The following is an 18,877-nucleotide window of genomic DNA, read 5'->3' as shown; positions in this document are numbered from 1 at the left end:
GAATGGAAATTAAAACCAAAGCATTGAGAAGGATTTACTTTTTGTAGAGATGGGTATATATCTACGTATATCTATTGAAAATATATTTATTCAACCCCATATACAAAATGAAGGACCTTCTTGATACCGATAAAAGACTTTCATAAATTCTGTTTTACCAGGATGTGCGGATATTTTAGCAGATATCAGTAGTATGCATGAACGTATAAACCATCTTAGTAGAGTGGGGATGTTTCGAATGAGTATAAAGCACATATATGAAATGATTATAGATCAGCGTAGAACATACACGTAAAACAGTTTCAAGCGTAGTTCAGAATCGATCTCCCGAATTTGCACCTGCGGAAAACTTGATATCTGGTAGAGCTGTAGAGTTCGTAGCAATTTTCTCTATGGAAAATCATAATCTCATGACCCAACGCAACTCGGCAAGAGGAGACCGACCGATAAGAGGAATCTTGAAAACATGCAAGTCTTTTCAAATTTCAGTCAAGACAAGGAAGGACTCGTTCGTTTCGGAGTCACATTAAACCTTCGCTTATCCCCGTCAACAGACCTATTCAAATCACAGTTACAAACGACCTTAAGGCATATGCACCTTGATAAGCAGTGACACTTTCTCGTCAAAATTTTACGGTAGGGTGAATGACGAAGAAAGATGATTTAATTTAAACGAAACAACAGATTGTATCTTCCAACATCCGCTTCAAACTATCACGGTCTACAATTCAATTGACGTTATATTCAAAATGGTGCGAAATAATTGAGCAATTTTTCTTTAGATTTGAAAAACCAGGTAAGACTGGTATCATTCGAGGTGAACGCAGTTCGGACTGTACCTCTATTACTGTAGCCTCTCTCCAGTCTATGAAACATCCCTGAATACTGTATAAACTCATAGGATATGATGGTATAGGATGAAGTCTTCTGAAAGGCGAAGATGGTTTCTTTGAACATGTTCGAGTCGGTGCTAAAATCGAGTATATGGCATGATAGTACGGGTGTAGAGTTACCCTGCGTTCTTCGGTCAGTGTTACCAGCAAAGGGGTACTGTCAACCGGCAGTGCAATCATGGGTGTCTACACCGATTTTTACTTAAAAAGCAACTCTAGACTCTAAATGCCGTACATATCGGACTTGGGCCCCGAGGGTCGAGAAATTAGCGTAAAGCTGGAGAGCACGTTTTCTTGCTTTAAAAATGATTGAAATCATGAAAAAAATCATGGAAACGACACATGGGTAAAAATCAATTGGCATGTGGATTCATACCAACGTCAAGGTTAATCAAAATACCTGAGCAATTGCCCAGTAATGGTTTCACCCTGCATATATTTTACTAGCCAATCGAGTGATTATACATCATCATTTTGGCAAATTGTTTTGGGATGAAACAATAAGTAAACAAAATACTGTGGACATATAGAGCTGAATTTGCCACGGAACGAGTGCGAGGTAAGTTTATCCGTATCACGAGAATTTGAAGCTCTATTTCAAACATGTAGATAGTTCGAATCAAAACTTAAACGACGTGGTTTTGGTTTCTACATTATTACAATATCTATAAATCTAGTTGAGAAAAATGAAGCTTCCCGAAAGCGCTTACCGAAGTTACTTTGAAGAATCTACCTACGGCAAAAAATCCTGAAATCAAACTATACGGAGGGTAACGAATATGTAAAAACATTAATGTTATTATGTACCAAATAATTACAAATTATATTTTCGAAATACAAATCATAAAGCTATACGCTTAACTCTGTTGTCTATAATAAATCCTATTCACGAATGAAGTCAAATTACATATAAAAACTCTGTCGGAATTTGCAGAATATCTGCCAGATTTTTTACGAACAGAAAGATTAAATACACGTAATTGATACCTGGAATAATACTTGGAATAATAAACGGGTATCTGAAAGAGATATGTTCATTTATAGGATATTCACGGACGCCTATAGATGGCGCGTCCGGGTGGATCTTGCCACAGTTCAATTTTAACAGGCTAAGGGTTCATATTCCAACCAAATCATACTGGACGTATTTGCAGATCTGAAAGCGGTAACAATTTCTAATCTTACTTACATATGAATTGCTATTGATTTATACTATTGAAGACAAAAATCGTTAGATCTTGGTTACGGATTACGGATGGCGCATTCCTTAGCAGCAAAATAAACGAAGCCTTGGTGTTACTGTTGGTGAGACGCCCTGCTGTTTACAGAGCCAATTGTAGACTTGAGTGTGGGGTGAATCTTCAATTTTACAGGGTGTCTTAAACATTGAGCACGAGGGTCAACCCAGTGGGAAATGTCAAACCTGAAATAAGCATCAATACCGGAACATGATTTTATGTCCAATGACCGGAAACGATGCTTCTTGCGTAAGTTTTGAGAAAAACATCTTGCCAATATTTTACATAGAAACTGGAGAGACCTCGACTGTTGAAAAATATTTTTTGGTAAAAATATATGCAAGCTTTCTGTTATATTTTCTGAAATAACTTGAAATCATACTTGTACGTACGTTCCATCTCGTTTATTGGACGTACATGTCTAGGCAATTGATCGAACGACGAATCCGAAATGTACGTTCACCATGTGTTTTATCTATCTAAAGGTCGCAAAACGGAAAAGACAGATTTCATGTCGACCAAGCAAAGGATAGTATCTTCTACATTCCGATATGACCCAATTCCGCTTATAGATATGAATTTTACGTACACGGAATGTTGCAAACTTGTCACATTTTCGTATAAATACGAGGGACCAGGTGGTACAAGATGAGTAAAAAATCCCACGATATGTGAACGAATCTAAAAAATTTATTTAGAAATTAGAGATATTTCGAGTGGTTGCTACCACCCTTCTTCAGTCTAAAATTCAGTCATTTTAGAATGAAGAAGGATGGCTGCAACCACCCGAAATATTTCTAATTTTCAAATAAACTTTTTAGATTCGTTCAAATATTGTGGGATTTTTTACTCATCGAGTCTTATCACGGATTTTGTGATTGCTAACTGATTCAGGTAGTACAAGATATTTGATTATGTAGACTGGTCTTAAATTTTCCATTTGAAAATAAAAATTATCTCCATCTCACTTCTGCCGTGAAAATCTAATAACTGCTTAGAATACCTCGCACTTAATCGAACAGGAGGAAGAGATGGTAGAATAACTAAAGAAGTTTTGAAAGGCGAAGTGGTTTCCTTGAAAATATTTGATTTGATTCGTCGCGTGAAACCCTTCTGCACCGAACAGCGACGACAAGTCGGACCATTGATGGGATGTATACAACTGACGGCGATATTTGTACAAAATAAATAATTTCTAATAAAATGTTCGCGCGCGTCTATTTCAGGAGCATATAAGGCTTCCGCGATTGATTGAGTTGTTTGACAAAGGCGTGACGGGCGGTGAAATTGTCTTCACAGAACCCTTAAATCAGCCATGATGAAATATGCACAACGGAAATAAATCTGATTCAAAATTAGAAAATGATCCACGTAAATACGGTGCAATTGAATGATAATCAATATCAAAATGATAACACCGATCAACAAATGTATCTTGAATAAATTGAATCTTTAGAGAACTAATCCGACTTAGTTTGACCTATTTCATTGGCTTCCGGCTCGTTATTGCTAGCGTGGTATCAACAGGACATCTCCCTGTCCCTCTTCATCCGTCAAGGGATTCGAACCCACTACGCTTAAGCCGTTCCCCGAACCCCATATTAACAAAACTAAAATAAGATTTTAATGAAAACCATCTCTCCTACATGCAATAAACTTGTCTATGGTGTGTATCTCTTGACTTGAGGTAATTATGGAATCTTTTTTTGTCAAATGGTTAATACGAAATTCGGATTTTCCATTTTCTCGGGCATCGTACTATTACGAGGTTCGACTGTTCATAAAACAACAAACATCATACAGTGTATCCTGAAATACCGGTAAAAATAATGGCCCCAGCACTATCTATGGATTCCAACGGTAAACTGTATTTTGCTAGTTTAAGAAATAATTCATCAGTGCGAACCTGCAATATGGTGAAATACCAAATTAGCAGTACATCTGTTTCGCTGAGGAATAAATACTTCATACAACTATAGAACACGTGTACCAGCTATTTTATAATTGACAAGCAGTTGTTTATAGATTCAATTACCAAAGTTCAATAGAATCTGTTAATTTTTTTTGCTCGATCGCTTTGATCCCTTATTGTTACGTTCGTTTGCTGTTCGTGGTAACACCGTATGATTTGTTCTCTAGTAAAATGTAATAGGTTGCGCCGTTGAGTTTGAAATCCGAATCGACAACCGGATGAGAACAAAAACTCTGGTCGTTAAATCAGATATCGAATAAGCAGTTATAATCCGACCTCGATTGCCAGGGTTTGATTTCCGCCCACCGAAGCTCGCGCCAAACACAAACCCTGTCTGCAAACCCTTCATTGGTCTAATACATTGCCCATGATGTCTTGGGCGGACAGGTTGCCGCTAAGTGGCCACCAGTCTATATACCAACCACTCAGATGCGTAGCTAGACTGGTCGCCTGTCTAATTCTGCGCCACCTGCATTCGCAGTCGGGCCACCTTCGTTATCGGAGTTAGTCGATTATAGTCAAGCTAAACGAAACCGAATGTCCGTTAGTCGGAACTATCGTCCGGAAATGGTCGACCACGAAGCACGGTCGCTACAGTTCGGACCTAGGTTCAAGATGGCCGAAACACTGTGAAATACGTTAGTGTGTTCGGTTATTAGTTCCGACCACCACTAGTCGACTAGCTACGAAAACCGAAGTTGACCCGAAGGTAGAGACCGGCAATCAGTCTAATGCGTAGCGAATCTGCCGGTGCAAAACAACGTGTCTGACTGGCTCGATACGGACTGGAAGCCGTCAAATTCTGGCAAGCGAGGATGGTACAATCTTGAAAGTTTATTGATGCCTTGAACAAATAACACAGATCACAAATTAATCAATTCATCAAATAGAAAGTAAGAGTCACAAAATTCTAAATTGTTATTGTGATATTTAAAAACCAATATTGATGACGTATGCATCGAATCGCACAGTACACCGCATCGATGTTTAAATACAATATATTGTAACGCTTTTTTACGGCGATGAAAATATGATCTTTAAAAAAAGGAATATTAATTGACTCATTGAACTGGCGCTTGGATAGATATTGTGCGTGCCACCATGTTTTTGAGCAGTTGTTTTATACATTCCAATATGCAGCTGTTGTATGCGCGCAATTAGTTAAAAAAACATAAAATAATCAATACTACAAATTGCATATTCGTAAGTGGACCGCGCACTCAACGGCATGGCTTCGCTGAAATACTGGTGCTTGCTAGGCGTGTTGATCTTTTTGGTCTTATTAACATTCCAAAGTGGAAACATTCGGAATCTAGATACCTGTTCTGTGTTTCGGCGACAGAGCGAAAGTTTCGACGAATCTAAGAAGATCCACCTAGCGGAAAATGCGAACAATTTGGTAAATAGTTACTTCGAATTCACTAATGATAATAAGACCGGTAACGTGGGCGTTGTGGCTAATCTGTCAAGTGTTATCTTCGAGAAATTCGTTCTTGCGAAGTTTTCAGCCGAAGAGAAATCTAGGTACAAGTTGCTCATAAGACAATTCGACGCTTTGATGCGAAGATTGAACGTAAGCTATTTCATTTTTTCGGGAACTCTCATCGGCGCGTATCGTCACCACGGCCCTATTCCGTGGGATGACGATTTCGACGTGCAGGTAGCGGTGACTGATCTGGAAAAAATTCGGAAGATATTCGCAGAACAGGATCCTCAGGTAGCCGGTATGTTTCTCAAACAGCCCGACAGACGTCCGTGGAAGATATCCCTTAAAGAATCGAGATGGCCTTTTGTTGATATGTGGCCTTATTCGCACAATGGAACCTACATGCAAGATTCGACTTACCTACCGTGGATTAGACGAGGCTATGACGAAATCTTCCCGCTTATTAGGGTGCCATTTATGGAATTTATGTTGCCAGCCCCTCGCCAGTGGAAAAAGGTTATGATCGATCGATACGGTGACGTTAACAAGAAATGCACTTCTCTACATCGGTCTCATAGAACTTGGAAATTCGAAAATGTTACGGACGTAGATTGTGCAATTCTTCACGATCACATTGCGTTCGTCACGCGCACTTGTCGAGCGGGAATTATGACGGAGACGCTAAAAGTGGGCAGTAGGAATTTAAGTATATGGAGGTATTCGGTAGGATCGCGAGATGCCCCTATCGATGATACGGTTAAGTGCGAATGAATTAAGACGAACATTGAACTCGGGAGCACAAAAAGTACGAACTCTCTATGGAATTTTCCAGTGCCCTTCTGAAAAAGAACGTCAATTTTTGAATCAGTTGAGCATCATAATATGTTAGAAATATTTATTAGAAACATATATATTTATATACATACATACTGTGTACTCATTTGGAAAGTCATTTTAGGATGAAGAAGGGTGGTAGCAACCACGCGAAATTTTTCGGTTATTTGAATAAACTTTTCAGATCAATTCATTTATTGTGGGATTTTCCCTCAACGTCAATTTTTTTTTCTGAGTGACTTCTTTAATATTACTCTTTTCAGTGCCTTTAAATGCACTGAAATCTTGACTAATTCATTAGCGTTGATATCTATAAGACATACGTGTCGGGTGTTTTCCGCCGAGAACTTCATGGAAATAGGAATCCTTATTTCAAAGAAGAACCGAGTTAATTGAAGTATTTTTTTCGAATATTTATTAGTAGTCAAATTACAATAAAATCAAAGCTTCCTAAATGAACAATATAAGAAATATTGTATGAAAAGAAATATTGTTTGAGAATTGGAAAGAACATTTAGCTGCAATAATTGCAACTCGTTGACTCAAAATATAATGTTTTTCAACAACAAGCTCATCCGCTGGAGTTGCACTGTCCTTGGATAAGCCTCTCCAGTAAAGCATCGGTAATGTGTACTTTTTCTTAGCTCAAATAGAGACAAATATCCCAAAACGTTGAATAACGAATTCCAGCACGAAAACTATTTGATGATAATTGGTCAAAATAACCCATAATTAAACAAATAACTATGTCTAGTGTTGCAAAACACCGGATCTTAGACATACTATTTTCAGCCGAATTAAGCTTCGATACATACATGTATGCCAATGAAACATCAAAGAAATACATCAAGCGTCTTCAAAGTGTCCCTTGCTCTCTACCTTCACTCTGATCGGGCCAGTTTTTGGGCTGATGAACGAACGAACGAACGAACGAACGAACGAACGAACGAACGAACGAACGAACGAACGAACGAACGAACGAACGAACGAACGAACGAACGAACGAACGAACGAACGAACGAACGAACGAACGAACGAACGAACGAACGAACGAACGAACGAACGATCGAACTAACGAACGAACGAACGAACGAACGAACGAACGAACGAACGTACGAACGAACGAACGGCCCATCTTCAACGTCAGGGAAGGGCAGGCCAATTGTTGAAGCAAGATCGGGAGCGATACCGGACCTCTGGCAAGCGAGGATAGGGCACTAAGGCTGCAACATTTTGTGAGCAATTTAGATTAGATCGATTATAGCTACTGAACCCGAGCGGCGCTGGGTGAATCAAAACCTTCGCATTCCATAGAAAGACTTATTAAAACCCTCGCATACCAGGGTCCAGTTTCACAAATAGGTTTAACTCTTGAAATCTAGAAATTAAAATCCATATGTAAGTTATTTTTGTCAGAGACAAGAGGATTATGTTTGCCGAACCAAAAAAAACACCACGAACGAACGAACGAACGAACGAACGAACGAACGAACGAACGAACGAACGAACGAACGAACGAACGAACGAACGAACGAACGAACGAACGAACGAACGAACGAACGAACGAACGAACGAACGAACGAACGAACGAACGAACGAACGAACGAACGAACGAACGAACGAACGAACGAACGAACGAACGAACGAACGAACGAACGAACGAACGAACGAACGAACGAACGAACGAACGAACGAACGAACGAACGAACGAACGAACGAACGAACGAACGAACGAACGAACGAACGAACGAACGAACGAACGAACGAACGAACGAACGAACGAACGAACGAACGAACGAACGAACGAACGAACGAACGAACGAACGAACGAACGAACGAACGAACGAACGAACGAACGAACGAACGAACGAACGAACGAACGAACGAACGAACGAACGAACGAACGAACGAACGAACGAACGGCCCATCTTCAACGTCAGGGAAGGGAAAGCCAATTGTTGAAGCAAGATCGGGAGCGATACCGGACCTCTGGCAAGCGAGGATAGGGCACTGAGGCTGCAACATTTTGTGAGCCATTTAGATTAGATCGATTATAGCTACTGAACCCGAGCGGCGCTGGGTGAATCAAAACCTTCGCATTCCATAGAAAGACTTATTAAAACCCTCGCATACCAGGGTCCAGTTTCACAAATAGGTTTAACTCTTGAAATCTAGAAATTAAAATCCATATGTAAGTTATTTTTGTCAGAGACAAGAGGATTATGTTTGCCGAACCAACCATGGCGTTGCCCTTATCTTAAATTGATGAATTAATCGCATACTTGTGAAACCGCAGGGGCGGATCCAGGGCCATTCTACGACTGCCAGTGAAATGAAAAGGGCATCAACTTAAAAAAGGCGAAGACCCACGCAATTATTTCATATTCAATTTGCTCGTGCCTTTTAAAGATTTTGGCAAGATTTGCCCTTTTCAAGCAAACTTATAACATAAAAATTTTTTTTTTTAAATAGAAATGCACCCTTTAGAACAAAGGAGAGTGCCTCATATTGCCTTTTTTAATTTTGGGGAATGTATTTTCGTTCCAGGGTCTGATCTAAGCACATGTCTGATTGCCCGGAACAAGTAGGTGATCATTCGATTAATGTTTTTTATATTTTCAATTATGTTTTTCTTCATCTGTAATTAGTGTTAATTATGCCTCATTTTATTGCTTGTTTATTTCCTATTATGTATATACATGATTTTACCGAAACTGTATCAGTTGCAAACAATGTTTTTTTAAATGTTGATGCTGGAATAAATATTGAATTGAATTTCATTATCCTGCCGGGCTAGTGCATATATATTTATATCTCAAAGCTTTTTTCCCAATGGATACAATAATAGGTGTTCGTGCTGACAGTTGGACTCTGTCTGTATATAGGGCAAGTCAATTTTTGAATGGCAAGTGAAATTTCAGATTAAATGCATATTAAATGTGAAATTTCACTATGCTTGTGGTTTTCATTCCTTAGATCGGATCCTGCATTCACATGGTTTAGGCGGAAGCAATTATTTTTTTATGGCGCACTTGTGCCCTTTTAGTTACCTTTCTCCGAAACCAAAATTCTTCGGGGCGCGTGTTGTTTCGAGGATCTAAAGCAATGTCCATCATTTGCAAATCTTCAGTGAATTCCTAAGTATCTATTGTTCACAGCTGTTTCAAAAGATCTGTTTCAGATTGAAGCTCACAGCTTTCGTCTCACTTGTTTGCAGAATCGTTAGGCTGCGTGTGAGGAGGATCTATGTTCGAGGTGAACTTTGAACCAGGTCTAATGAGCTGTAAATTCAGGTGATGAACTTTATTCTGCCAAGAGAAAATTTATTAGTGAAATAAAAAAACACCACGTGTATGTGTGCTAATTCCTGAAGAGGAGATTTTGATAGGGGATGCAGCAGCCGGGGACTTCTTACAAAGCTTTTGAGAGAATGATCATTCTATAGTCAGTAACCTGACTGTGGTTTAGTTTCACGATCGGATATTTTCACAAACCATTGGTATAAGCCCATCCGAATATAAAAAGCTTACCACCAACGATTAGGTAACTAACTAGACCCATTAGTGAGTTTTTGAAATAGATTCTTAGTGTTGATGCGGCCAGAGCCTTGTTCTAGATTGTAATGATTTTTTTCACAAAATGGATAGTTTGCCAGTGTGCGTTTGAAGAAATCTCTTTCCATTCATCGCGGTATTTAACGAGGTTCGACTGTAACTTGTTGAGATGGCCCCTAAACATTGGAATTGCCGTGTCGGTTTTTCGTCGTTACATATCAGGAAGTAACGCGGAAATCTGATCGAAGCATGTTCAAAATTTATTCTACAAGTCCGATTTCGCCTTCAACATGACGCTAGCCCTTCGATATTTCAAACCGAACGCGTTGAAGATTCACTTTTGCAGCGTGAGATATTCTGCGACGCAATCGAAATGCCGACATCGAGACGTAAGTCGATTTTAATTCACTCAATTCAAATCAACGCTTTATTTTCGTCATTGAAATCATGCTGGAACACTTCAATCATCAATTGATCGTCTTGAAGTTTGATATGTATAGTTTACCCCTATTGCCCATCCACAGGGGCGCATATCGATAGCTGGGGGTAAAAAATCAAAGATTTCACCTATAAAAAAGTGTCTTTTTTTATAGGTGGTACCTAGGATATTGGGTCAAATCTTTGATTTTTGACCCCCAGCTATCGTGACGAGCCCCTGTGAGCCCATCATCATAAGAAAGATTTGGTAGATCAGGTACATGATGGCCGTTTTACGTTTTGTGGTCATTTTGGCAAGAGGTCAGAATTGATTGTGCGCTGTGGCTACTCGGCCTCGTACGGACCCGTGCGGATTACTCTGGAGGCTATTCGCACGGAACTAGGAACTGTACGCTTATAACCGTCGCTGATTGACTGATTTACGCCGCGCATGCGCACAGAGGTGCACGACTTAGAAAAATTCGAAAAAGTGTGGAGAAGAGAGTTAGAGAAAAATAGAGCGGATCGAGCGAGACTCGAACCCGGGCCAGTAATTTACTAGCGCAGCGTCATACCACTCGACCTCCAAGCTCGCTGACAGTTGGCCGAATGTTTTAACTAGATATAGCCTCACCCGCAGAGTAATCTGTACGGGTGCGTACGAATAGCCTCCGGAAGCCACTTCGTTGATCGTGCATAGATCCTCAAGTCAATGTCTCAACTTGACTTGAGAGCACATCGGGTAGCCTAGTTCAGTCAATTTTGGTGGTACACACCTGATGTGAGTCTTTATAGGACCAGAAAGGACGTACCTGGCAGTTAAACTGAAACATCGTTTTTTAATCCATTCAACACTGTTTTGAAGGATTGCACAAAAGGCATCATTGAAAAAGCCGTTTTTCAGCATTACACAAGTGTATTCTAAGTAAACAATGATGGCTGAAAACATTTAACAAGTTTATGTGAATTCATAGTTTATTTCTGAATAAAGAATCCTTACTGAAAGAACTGAAGCATAATAGCCTATACTCAGATCAACTGATTATTAAAGAAACTGCGGATGGAAATGTTGCACGAAGAGCATGTGTGACAGACAGTAGATGGCCTGTTGTTTTAAATACCATGGCCGGTATAGACTCAGGCTCCTACATTGAAAGGCCTATACTTTGGAAAGAGATCTTTAGTATCTCTCTTAAGCTAAGCATACATCGACTGGAGACAACTAGTTGCTAGTGAGCGAGTACCCCGCTCACATCGAAAATCTAATGAAAACCAGCAACTGCCTGGCTCATGCCGGTCGCTAGGTCCATAGCGCACACATCGACAGCAACCGAGATGTGTTATCTAGCAAATATTCTCGGAAGGCATCTCGAGTCAGGTGACAAATTGCTTTGTTTTAGTCAGTTGCAACCATGTGTTTTTGATTATGGAGCGCCCACATCGTAAGACAGTAACTGATACTAGTTGCTCAAAAGTAGAACATGGGCAACTGGCTGGAACTGGAGATAGATGGACGCTAACCAGTCGTAAGCTAGCTCACATCGGCACGTTCGAGCAACTGATTGTATCCAGCCAGTTGCTCTCATACGGCGAAAACTACTCGGCAACTAGTTCTCTCCAATCGCAGTGTCGATGCAGGCTAGGCTTTATATCCCTCATCAGTTTTCAATCAGGAGATCATCGCTCAAACATTTTCACCACAAAGTCCTCTCATTCATGGTAAATAGGTTTCTAGAGGAAAAATGAGCTGGCTTTACCTTAATGGTAGGCCATGAGAATATCCGATCTACAAGGCCTACCCCGCCTTTAGTCCTGACCCCGCATTCAGGCTGCAGGACTCTTATTGATTGGCGTTTTGAAATGAAATTAAACGTGTACCGTACATCGTTGTAATTAAATGTCTTCCAATCGCGTGGACGGTGTGCTTCAAGTTAAGTTAATTCTAAGCTAAAGTTAAGTTACGTTAAGTTAATTCTAAGCTGCACCGTAAATGGTACACTCTGGGTAGCACTAGCACCACATTAGGTTGTTAAGTCCTGTCCACCTAAACTGCACTCTAACAATTCTAATGCTTTTATATTGTTAGGATGCGGCGCAGACAAATATTCAAAATATTCACGGAAGCGAAGAACTTATTTCGGCCGTTCGAAAAACCGAACGCCAAAAACTGTTCGATGGGAATCAACCAATGCTGCAGAGCGTAGCCGCGTTGCAACTATTGGACTGGTCTTCTTCCTTGCCCACCGTTGCCGATGACAACCCCGACCGAATACCCGTCTTGCCATCGTTGCTCGATCAAAACGTTTTAGAATCGATAATCAAACCGTATAACTATACGAACGACGATATTTCGGTCGGTTTCATTCGTAGAGACGATTTCGCGTCAGGCGGCGATAATATCTGTGATCATTCGAGTTCAAACGCTTCGTTCGGCGGCGATGATTTCGGATCCGTCGGAAACGTTTCGACGTCGGTTCGCGAGCGATTTCCGGTCACCGTTATTCGTCACGACGTCGGCTCGATGACGACGACGACGTTTTTCTCGTCCGCGCCCGACGATTATCGCCGGAGAAATGTATGGTACGCTACGGAATCGAGATGGCCATCGTCGAAGTCGGCGGAAAAAGACGCCCCGAATCAGGACCAGCTCAACCTTGTTAAAGACAATATGATTTACCAGGTAGTAGGGCGCTTTTCAGGTGGAAAAGTCGGGGATATTTCTTTTCTTTATAAAAGTCAGGGAATTTTGTAAAAGGAAAGATTGAAATCGGGGAAATATGTTGAGATTGTTATGATCAAACAGTTTCCGTCTTTGTCTTATGCATTTCACTGTATTAATTGATTGCATTCTTAGCAGAACAAGTCAGGGAAAACAATGTGCATGTCACGAAATTTTAAGGGAAAAAGTAATTTAAAAAAAGAGGCCACCCCGGTAGAGGCGGTGTAATTGCGTTCTATAATGCTTAAAGTATTTGGAAAAGAATGGCTGATTCAAATTTAACGCGTGCATTGTATGTAAAATACATGAATAGGTGGACTGAAAAACTAGGTATACGGCCTGCTATATAATACAATGGTTTTCGTTTCAGATCCCGAAACTTTTAAAAACCACTCACGATTATAGGATTTACACCTTGGACGTTGTCTTCGAAAATAATTATTTCGGAAAGAACGATATATTCAAGTAAGTCCCACGTGACACGGAACCGAAGTAAATTCAAAGCGAAGTAACGCAATAAAGCCAAAATTGTCAGCATTTAATGGCCGAATTTTGGAGTCTGCCAAAAAGAGAATTCTTGAATAGAAGACCATATATATATATATATATATATATATATATATATTTGAGAAAGGTTTGGCTTAAGACTATTAGACAAAGGACTATTACAGTATGCCTGAAGATGGCTTATTAGTCTTTATCCCAAACATTGCTCAAACAGTGAATAATATGAAGGATCTGCTATGAGATAACTTGTGTTTAGTGGCAATGATGGCTAAAACTGGAACTACGAGATACACACTTAAGGTTCACATCCTACATTATGTTCGCTTCCTCCAAATTTTAGCACGGGTCATGTGTGAATTGCAACTGGTTCCAGAAGCGACTCACTTCACTTTCTCACAGCAGTGTTTAGTATCGAGGAGTGTCTGAACATGCATTCTTATTAGGCACCGGCCAAATTTGACTCGGGCCTGATCCATCCCAATTTGGCCGCAGCTAAATCGCGGCATGTGTTGTGCGACACCTGCGTAATGGTGTAAACAATAATAGAATGTTTGGTATTTTCAGGGGTATAAACGCGTACGTTTGGCAGTTGAACAAGATGAAATTGATGATTCATCTGAACTACGCTCAGGCAGGAGTGCAAGTCATCGGCGCTTCGACTCATATAGAAGACGGTACTGTTCGAATTAGCTGGCGAATTCACGGTCTACCGCAACTCGAAGCGTTCAAATTCTGGAAATTCATGCCCGGCGTTTACAAGAAAACGATAAAAAATGAATCGGTGTAAGTCATCAACGCAGGAATGTATATAAAGTGTGATTCCACCTCTCTCGTTAGCATTGGGACTGTGTATATTTGAATTAGCTGACTAGAGACTGAATTGAGAATCAGGGCCCGTTTTTATAGACTGGGCCCAGTTCCACAGTTGTGAGTTTGAGTTAACTTTGAGTTAAAGTTAGTTCATTTTCGATGAGTTAACGCAGAGTTATTTCTTAACTCAGAACTCTGGAATTGGACCCAGCTCCACAGTTCTGAGTTAAATTCATGAAAACCCCAGGGTTCTCGGTAGCGTTGGGACTGCATGCAGTAGACTCCTCACAAGTTGGACCTTTTGGAACTGTAGAAATGTGGCCGCCTTGAGTTATATCCGAGTTGGATTTTATGTATTTCGTTAATAGTATAAAGATATTTCAACAAACATCCGATTTGACCGGTTATTGGGCGGGGTCTTCTAGTAACTGTATTTCACCGAGTTGAGAATCAGGGAACTCGGAAGCATTGGGATGGATACTGAGTTGAGGATCGCAGAACTCAGTAGCATTGGGACTTTTGATATTTCAACAAGTTGAGAAAAGTTTATCCAAATAAACTTCAGTTAAATACTCCAGTTCTGAGTATTAGGAGCAGGCATGTGTACTTTTGTCAGATTCACTTGGTTGAGATACGCTCGGTTGATTAATTTGTGTAGGCTGATTTTCAGGTGGATCGACGGCTATTCCATTCTCCACGTTAATAAAGATGGCTTCATTTATAAGCACAGAGTTGATAGGGTAAGCGAAAGAGTCGTTACTAGTACTAGTACAGAAAATTGTTACAATGAAGTTAAAGGGACCTGAAAATACAACGTGATAATGTCATCCAGTATTATAGTTCTACAGTGGGACCTCGTTAATACGAATCTTGTTAAACAATGAATCAACTGTGAAACTTTCGTCTTAACCTTTACAGTGCGTCTACACCGCAGTGCGGTGTATAAATCGGTGATAGATTTTGCTAGTACACCGCCCTGCGGTGTATTGATTTAATTAGTAATTAGTAATTATCACTTGAAAGATGGCAGCACCTGTCAAACATAGTGAAATATTAGTAACTGATGATACACCGCGCCGCGGTGTAGAGGTATTATAGTGCTTTTCCCGTTATTCAACACACTAGGGTGGAATTTTCCCAAATTTTCTCCAGCACTATAGGATATTTATTAGTCGGTACGGAAAGGGTTAAACCAAAAGTGCTCATATTTGATGTTTGCGGGTGAATAGTGGGTGAGATCATCAGATCCGGGGATTCATGCAAATCATGTTCGTTCTAAGATTTCTTCATGTCTTGAATCATTAAATTTCAGACCTCAATGGAAATATACCGGATATCGACCAAATACCAGGATATTTCGAGTAGGTTAAAATGCAATCGGATTGTCATTCTTCTGGTCTTCTCATTCGCAGGTCGTACCCGACGAAGACATCGCCGAGGTGAAAAATAAAACGGGATTGGCGGCGAAGTTAGCGTTGCTGATCGGATTCATTCCACGTCCGAGTATCAGCGACTTTCAAAGTTTACTAATGAAAAAACGAGGATCGTATCTCCCTGAATTCTAGAATTATAGCAACAACAACAACAAATGAGGATGATGATGATGAACAAAATTAGGAAACAACCCAACAACAACAAGTGAGGATGATGATGAACAAAATTTGGAAACAACCTAACAACCACTGGAGGATGCTGATTGAAATTAGGAAACAACAATGTGTGCTCAAACAACGTTTTCAAAAATCTCTTTTGTAAGAAATTATGAATTTCTACGATTACGAAGAACAACCTAAGAGAGGAGTGATGTTTTTCTGTGACCAGTTTTCGAAACATTGCTCGTAGAATTGAGTGGAAACATCCGGGGAAGTTTCTTACGCAGTTTTACTTCGTGGATCTTTTCTTCGACCGAATCGTAGGCAGACGCTTGTCTATGAAAACCATACTCTCCTGTGTTGTCGGATCAAATCAATGATTGCGTTAATGCTTTGAGTCTTTAGATGAGATAATGTATTCGTACCGGTTAATAGCCTTTCATAGTGAATAATTCAAACTAATACACTGCGTATTGATCAATCTGCTGCCTGTACCGGCCCCCTTGGATATTCACTTAAAATCGCTATTCGAACGGTTAAGTCTGGATGATCTCATTTTCCATGCATCGTTACGTGTGGTCAGGTAAAATAGAAACTGCAGCATTCCCTTAAAAAATAAAAATGCCTTGGATCCAGACAGGAACGAGGCTGGTCTCGATGATCGCTTGTTGTAAGGTTGATATTCTAAGAGGGTGTCCACGGACAGCAGATTGATATCATCGTCGTAACACTTATATTACAGGTATAAGCATTGATATGCTTTATGTGTGATATCGCGCATCCCCTATTCAAGAATTGATCGTCTCAGCTGAATTTTAGTTTTACAGAAGACTCCTTCCTTTTTGCAAGGGTGTGGATCTAGGGGCAGACCTTGAAAGGAGCACAAAGAAATGAAAAGGACATATATGATATACTTACAGGTAAAAAGGGCAAATGGCCACGCGTGCTGAGTCTGGAAAATTTAGAAATTCCAGTGCATTTTCATAGAATTTCTAGGCATTTGAGGGACATTAAAGAGTAACCCGATTCTTGTGCTGCAGAATGCTGTCTTAATTAGTTGTGGGTGGAAAAAGTGCCCTGAAAAAATTGGCGTCATATTTTCAAAAAGTCGCAAGAGATTCGGTATGGGAGCACGTGCTACATGTGTTCCTGTCTTGATCCAGCCATGGTAAACTGCTTTCTTGGATCAAATTTATCTTTCACGTCGGCACTTCTATTGGTACTGACAGCCAGTTATCTGCTCTTTTAGCACAATTTTATTTTTTGGTCTCCTCCTCCCTAGTCTACATAGATAAACTAAACCTCTGGTCTCGGTTGAAAGTATACGTACGATGTGAAGTCAATATGATGAAAAAAATATACATTTTGAAGTAGATTCGCAAGCTCGTTTCAGATCATCTTCGCTTGCCAGGATTTGATTGCCTCTCGCCGAAGCTGGCGTTGACGCTAACCTTGACCGCGGGCACTTGGTTGGTCAATTACACAGACCAAGATTTCCTCGGCAGATAGGTTGCCGCTCTATGTATTACACCAATCAGCTGCATTTTATTTCACCAGCAGATTCGCTTCATCATACATTGTATATGGAGGAAAACAGTTGGAAAAAAATCTACGGAGGCAATTTTCAGTATTTAACCCTTTCAGTGCGTCTACACCGCAGTGCGGTGTATGAATCGGTGATGGATTTTGCGAGTACACCACACTGCGGTGTATTGATGTAATTAGTAATTATCTCTCTTGAAGAAAAATGGCAGCACCTGTCAAACATACTGAAATACTAGTAACTAACGATACACTGCGCCATGGTGTAGACGCACTATAGTGGTATTCCCGTTATTCAACACACTAGGGTGGAATTTCTAAAAATTTCAAATTATCTCCAGCACTATAGGGTATTGATTAGTCAGCGCTGAAAGGGTTAAGGGGGATTTGGAGGGGAAGCTTAGAATTTTGGGGTATTTAACCCCTTAGATCTTGACTTCCTTAATTCGAGGGTATTTAAGGACCCGTTGGAACCCTGTTGTAACAACGCATTTGATTGGCTAGATATATAGACTGGTTGGCGTACATTTTGAGCAGTGTAATAGACCAATGAAAGGTCTGCAGCCAGGGTTTGTGTCGGCGTGAGGCAATCAACGCCTGGCAAGTTTAGATTTGAACGGTCCCGCTCAACTAAGAAAGGCTGAAATAAAAGATTTTCGGTTCGAATAAAGATGTTAAAATGCAATGCGTTGCAAATATGTCGTAGATAGCAGTTATTGTCGGGTACGAGAAGAATCTTAGAGATTTTAGGAAGATAGAAAAAAATCCGGTTTGAAAAACTGTGTTCGTGTTCGAAAAATATTTACCGGTAACGTAGTAAATAATATGTAAATATGTGAGAAATATTTAAAATTTTTAGTGTCTGTATCTGTTCTAACTTCCTACTGTAATTTGCGTCGTTAGCCAATTAATTATTAGGTCTCACCAGGTCACAGAGATTAACGTCAATCTAACATCAAATTAATGCAGCTGTCAATCTGTTGTTTGTACCTGCCATATCGCCTTTTAAATTGCGAAGTCTGGTCGAACGCATTTTTCACAAATCTTGAATGTCCATCTAAAATTGATGGTTAACGATCACGACAACCTTTTTTGTTGTGACAAAGAAAAATGTCCGGGGGGGGGGGGGTAATACTGCCAGCCACAGGGGGTGGTGACGCCTGGTCGAGCATTTTTGGGAGAATGGTGAATGTCAGAGGGGGTGTACAGATGGCAGGTTGATAGCCGTATTAACCACTTATTAGGTTTCGCCATGAAATCAAGAGCTCGCGTTGAGTAGATGACGATGATGAAGCTAGAATAATCTAGAGGGGTTGGCTCGTCATTTCAGAGTCGTGATTATAGATTATTATAAATAAATTATTAAATCTATG

The 18,877-nt window shown here is 40.2% G+C and overlaps 1 protein-coding gene across 3 annotated transcripts; it reads left to right on the top strand.

Moving 5' to 3' along the window:
• The first annotated feature begins 10,144 nt into the window (after positions 1 to 10,144).
• LOC141908999 (uncharacterized) lies at positions 10,145 to 18,618 on the top strand. 3 transcript variants are annotated; one of them, XR_012619656.1, is made up of 7 exons: positions 10,145 to 10,306; positions 12,421 to 13,014; positions 13,424 to 13,518; positions 14,125 to 14,343; positions 15,041 to 15,110; positions 15,783 to 16,545; positions 16,705 to 18,618. XR_012619656.1 is itself a non-coding variant. In XM_074799319.1 (6 exons), exons 1-6 carry the CDS (start codon positions 10,208 to 10,210, stop codon positions 15,933 to 15,935), a joined length of 1,230 nt encoding a protein of 409 aa, XP_074655420.1. In that variant the 5' UTR covers positions 10,145 to 10,207; the 3' UTR covers positions 15,936 to 18,618. The 3 variants fall into 3 exon arrangements, 2 of the variants coding, with proteins under 2 accessions (XP_074655420.1, XP_074655421.1); XM_074799319.1 differs by having other exon boundaries at positions 15,783 to 18,618; XM_074799320.1 differs by lacking the exons at positions 15,041 to 15,110; positions 16,705 to 18,618 and having other exon boundaries at positions 15,783 to 15,957.
• Positions 18,619 to 18,877: the final 259 nt, after the last annotated feature.

Source organism: Tubulanus polymorphus, chromosome 7 (assembly GCF_964204645.1).
Source record: "Tubulanus polymorphus chromosome 7, tnTubPoly1.2, whole genome shotgun sequence".
Taxonomy (NCBI): domain Eukaryota; kingdom Metazoa; phylum Nemertea; class Palaeonemertea; order Tubulaniformes; family Tubulanidae; genus Tubulanus; species Tubulanus polymorphus.
This window is presented reverse-complemented; position numbering and strand designations above follow the sequence as displayed.